This window comes from Propithecus coquereli, unplaced genomic scaffold, assembly GCF_000956105.1.
Source record: "Propithecus coquereli isolate 6110/MARCELLA unplaced genomic scaffold, Pcoq_1.0 Scaffold57, whole genome shotgun sequence".
NCBI lineage: Eukaryota > Metazoa > Chordata > Mammalia > Primates > Indriidae > Propithecus > Propithecus coquereli.
In genome coordinates, this window is record NW_012151618.1 from 597,157 (window position 1) to 602,412 (window position 5,256).

At 40.8% G+C, this 5,256-nt stretch overlaps 1 protein-coding gene across 1 annotated transcript in view; it reads left to right on the plus strand.

The window, feature by feature from the left end:
• Positions 1-5,256, plus strand: part of SCG3 (secretogranin III) — a 40,370-nt gene that overhangs the window by 7,872 nt on the left and 27,242 nt on the right. Inside the window, exon 6 of the mRNA XM_012658021.1 lies at positions 2,774-2,951. Coding sequence (XP_012513475.1) covers positions 2,774-2,951 — 178 coding nt within the window. The remainder of the gene's footprint in view (positions 1-2,773; positions 2,952-5,256) is intronic.

Here is a 5,256-nt window from a genome sequence, read left to right on the forward strand (position 1 = left end):
TTTTAAGTCACAAGACTGGGAATAGCAGTTATGTGTTTTGCTTCTTTCTAACAGATCACAGAAAGCCAAGCACACACACTGGAAGATGAAGTAGCAGAGGTTTTACAAAAATTAATCTCGAAGGAAGCCAACAATTATGAACAGGATCCCAATAAACCCACAGTCAGGACTGAGAATCAGGCTGGAAAAATACCAGAGAAAGTGGTATGTACATGTGTATGTTGTGTATGTGTGTATATGCATGTGCAAATGGATGTGTGTGTATGTGTGTATATATGCTTGTATCTGTATGTAATTAATACCTTACCTGGTGCCAAAAAATATTTGAGGTATGTGGCATTTTTAGCCTGTTTCAGGCTGATGGCTATGTTTAAGGCTATGGCTCATGTCTGTGATACCAGCACTTTGGGAGGCCGAGGCAGGAGGGTCACTTGAGGTTGGGAGTTCAAGACCAGCCTGGCCAACATAGCGAGACTTCATCTCTACCCAAAAAAAAGTATATTCATAAAATACCAATAAGTTAAAAGACATAAGTGAACTCTACTTTGAAAATAGCTAAAAGATTGCATGTTATATTCTATTATATAGTAAAGATTATATCTTATAATACACCACACAGTAAAATGATACATAATATTATGTGAAATAACATCACATAATAACAACTACTTGTACAGTTCCAGTGTACTGGAACCAAGTATCTTACAACTCTTTTGGTATCCAACATCTGCTCACAGCAGATGTCATCATTTGTCCCCAAACCCCCGGAAAGAAGTGGGTCGATCTGATCCTCTGCACCCCGGCTTTCGCATCCCCCGAGCTAGCTGCCAGATGCTGCCTGTCTGTCCCAGGCTGTGCTCTTCTGCCTGCTCCTTCCCCTTCTCGTTGGTTTGGATGCCTGTCTGTCACCTTTCACCCAGACTAGTCATTCTATCCTCCCTTCCCCTTCTGGACTCCTTGCCTCTTCATCTTTTCCTTGGCATCAACCAAGGAAACCTTTCTGCTCACCTTGGATTCTTTTTAACACTCTGGATGAAGCTCACCGTGGGAGGGTATCGCATTCCTCACATCTCCTTTGATTTTCTTCGCCAGAGCACCCAGGCCCGTGGATCCACATCTCCTCCAACATCCTGTCTCAAATACAAAGAAAGAGTATCTAGGCATATGGTTCTGTTTTATAGAGGCTAGAAAATAGGAATTGGGTCTGCATTTTTCACTCACTAGCCTAAAAACTCACCTTTGCTCTCCCCACTTCCAGTCGCCACCAGTTGCCATCTTTTTAAACAGCTTCTGAAGACTCATCTATTCTAAAAAAACTTTCTAGCTTTATCAAAGAACTCATGGCTTTCACTTAAGCACACCAGTTTGAACTAAAACTGACACAGCTATTTTTATCCTCCTTCACTCCCGGAGCATACTCCCATTCACCCATCTCTAACACGTATGTAGCTTGATCTGTTTACTCATGTTCTCTGAATGCATCAATGTGCATGAAACGCAAATGAAATGGTCTTGCACAAATATTTACTGAATACCAACTGTGCACTAAGCACTGGGAATACCATGCTCCCTTAAAAAAATATAATCACTGTTCCTATGAAGCTTTAAGGTCTAGTAGAAGAGGTAGGTGGTCTTTAAACGGTCATGTATTTTCATTACAACTGCATTAAGTGCTCTAAGGAAAGAAACACAGTTCTATGAGACCCCATAAAAAAGAATCCTGTGCTGGACTTAGGCTCAGGGAACGCTTCCCTGAGGAAGTAACTTGGGCTTAGAACTGAAGGTCAAATAGGAGTTAACTGGTGAACACGAGAGGCAGCACGTAAAAAAAGATGTGTGCAGTATCCAAGCAACTGAATCAAGGACAGTGTGGCTGGCACAGAAAGAACAAAGAGAGAAGAAACTGGGGAGATGGACCCAGGCCAGACCATGCAGAGCCCATGAGCCATAGATGGTTCAGATCTTTATTGTAAGAGCCATGGGAAAACACTGAAGGATTTTAAGCAAAGGAGTTACATGCTCAGATTGTTAAAAAGATAACACTGGCTACAATGTAAAAGATGCGGTGTAGGGAATAGATTTAAGGCGGATGGTGTACCAGCTGGAAGGTGAGAAATGAAGGCTGCTTGGACTAGAGTGGGATAGTAGAGAGAGAAATGTACAAACATGGGATAAATTTTGAATATAGGGCCAACACTACTAGTGGATTGAAGGGGGGAAAGGAAGAAAAAGAGGAAAGAAAGGCTTCTAGATTTCTATCTAGTTCACTCAATGGAGAATGGACCATTCACTCAGATGGGGAGCACTGAACAAAGATGATGTCTGAAAGAAAGGTTCTTGTGCACCTATCCAGACAGCCCTTAAAATGTCACCCAGAAATTCCCAAGTGCAACTTCTCTGCTGGTGTTAGACATAATGACAGGCTTTTCTGTATCCTGGCACCATCCCTCTTGGTAGATTCTGTGAGAGACTTATGAGAACTTATGGAGGTGAACTTGGCCAGAGCAGGAACCTAGAAATTCCCTGTCTATTTTCCCCTGGGCAGGAGCCAGGGTCTTCAGGGTAGAGCACCTTTTTCTAAGCCCCAATGACCTTTGTATATGATTAGAGTGCACATGCCTAGAAATAGGTTTGAACCTGCAGGATCGTGCAAAGGAGGAGGCATTCTTGCACCTCACATTCGAGGGCATCACAGAGGAAAGAATTTAGCTGGAGTTTCATTCGTTGTAACAAAATGCTTATTTTTTATTGATTTTTTTTTTCCCCACTACAGACTCCAGTGGCAGCAAGTCAAGATGGTTTTACTAATGGAGAAAACGATGAAACAGTATCTAACACTTTAACCTTGACAAATGGCCTAGAAAGGAGAACTAAAACCTACAGAGAAGACAACTTTGAGGAACTCCAGTATTTCCCAAACTTCTACGCACTACTGAAAAGTATCGATTCAGGTAACCACTGTGTTTTCTGACCATGTGGAGCAGAAATAGTAATTCTAGGAAACGTGTGGGTGGGGTTTTTTTCTTCCTGTTTTCAATTTCTAGATGCAATCCTCAATGACATACGCTGCAGGCTTGGGGAAAAACAGGTCACATTGATTTTTGTTTTTGAAAGAGAAATACTAGTCATGGAAATATTTAGGAAAGGGTAATCAGGAAAGGTGAAGTTTCTAGATAATTTAATCTTCTTATTAGCAGAGGGCTCATTTATTTGTTCAACAAACAGCTATTGAACATGTGCTACGTACAGGTGCCGGAAAGGGCCTTGTGCAGATACGGAGATGAATCAGACAGTGTCCCTGAGCTGACCCAGTTCAGCCTCAGTTCTTATTGCAACTCTTTTTTTTTTCTCAGCTTTGTTGTGGTATAATTGGCATATAAAAATTGTATATACCTAAGGTGTACAATTGATGCTTTTGATATATGTACACATTGTGAAATGATGACCACAGTCGAGCTAATTAACATATCCATCACCTCACATGATTACCATTTTTTCTTCCTTTTTTCTTTCTGTCTTTTTTCCTTTTTTCTTTCTTTCTTTTTTCCTTTTTTTATGTGATGAGAATGCTTAAGATCTATCCTCTTAGCAAATTTCAAATATACAGTACAGTATTGCTAACTATAGTCACCATGCTAATATATTCATCTTGCATAACTGAAACTTTGTACATTTTGGCCAACATCTTCCTGCTTTTCCCTCCTCCTATCCTTTGGCAACCACCATTCTACTCTCTGCTGCTGTGAATTTGACTATTTCAGATTCTACATATAAGGGAGATCGTACAGTACTTGTCTTTCTGTGCCTGGTTTATTTGTTTAGCATATGTCTTCTAGGCTCATCCATGTTGTGGTAAAAACAAACATACAAAAAACAGAAAGGAAATCCTGCCATTTGCATCGAAACTTTATTTAAAAGGCTCTACTCATTTTTCTCTCTTAATGGGAACAGTGTATGGAACCTAATTCATCCTTTTTTAAAATTATTCGAGAAATTGCTTTATAGACAGTTTCAGTTTCAGCCTTCAAATGAGTTAAAATGAAGAGCATTAGACTAAAGGAGGAAGCCAGGAGCCCCACACACTTGGGAAATTATTTGATTTTTGAAAACAAAGTCTTTAACGTGTCATGATCTCTTTGATCATATGTGCATGGAGTTAACTGAGGATTTCAGTTCGTGATTATTGTTGGTTAATCTGCAAGAAGGATAATAAATGTACAATATTTCTCTTATGATTGTTCAAACAGATGTCCTACACTGCCTTAATGACTTTTCCTTTCCCTGTTCAAAGATTCAGCCCCAGATTGAACATTTATGTAAAGATTTCTAGTTGTAATCTATTTTCCTCACACCCCCAAGAAGTGACCTTAAAGTAAGCTTTCATTTCTGGAGAACATCCTTTGTGCTTCAATTTCAGACGTTGGCCAGATGGCACCGGCCCCTCTGCTGGTGTCCGCAGGGCTTGTACATCTTGAGGGTCCATTCTGAGCCATCTTGCCCCATGGGCTGGCAGATGCCCAGCTCAGAACCTCTGTCATCCTGGTGAGTCACTTCTCATCAGTGAAGAGCACCAGCATGATACCAAGTACTTATACAGATGTGACCTTGAGCAGATAATGTGATAGCTGAAGTTTTTATTTACCAGTTCTTTTCCAGGATCTCTTCCCCTGCCTCTTCTCCCACTTTTCCTCCCTCCCAACCTGTGACTTTGAAGCCATTTTGAAAATTCTTCTGCATGGGATAGTCTTTATTTGTTTTTATCTTTCTATTTCCTTCACCCCATTCCTTCTTGCCTTTATTTTTCTAGAATTTTAATTTAAATACTTACACTGAGGTCTTTGCTGATACCTGTCTTTGTCACCCATGGTCTGAACCAATTGAGAAATGATAAAGCAGGTAGAAAAACAAAATATTATCTCTGTTACTGATAAGCACTGGGATGTAGAATGTAGCTTAGTGTGAGAGCCAACACTGGGCTTGCTCACTCCCTGCTCCTCGGTCTAGATCTTGGAAGCCAATCCCAGGGACGGCTTGAGTCTTCAGAGCAGACGAGTATCTCAGGTCCTTGCCGTTTACCGTTCCAGGCAAGTGGAAAGAAAAAAGATTCCAAACCCTCATCCATTGAGAAGTGTAGACTAATGGATATCACCTACCATCCACATACGTGGGGAGGATGAAAGGGTTAGGGGAAAGGCTAGGAGTATTTATAGCAAATCCTTCATGGCAGCTAAAAGAATAGGGAAAATGGGTTCCTCT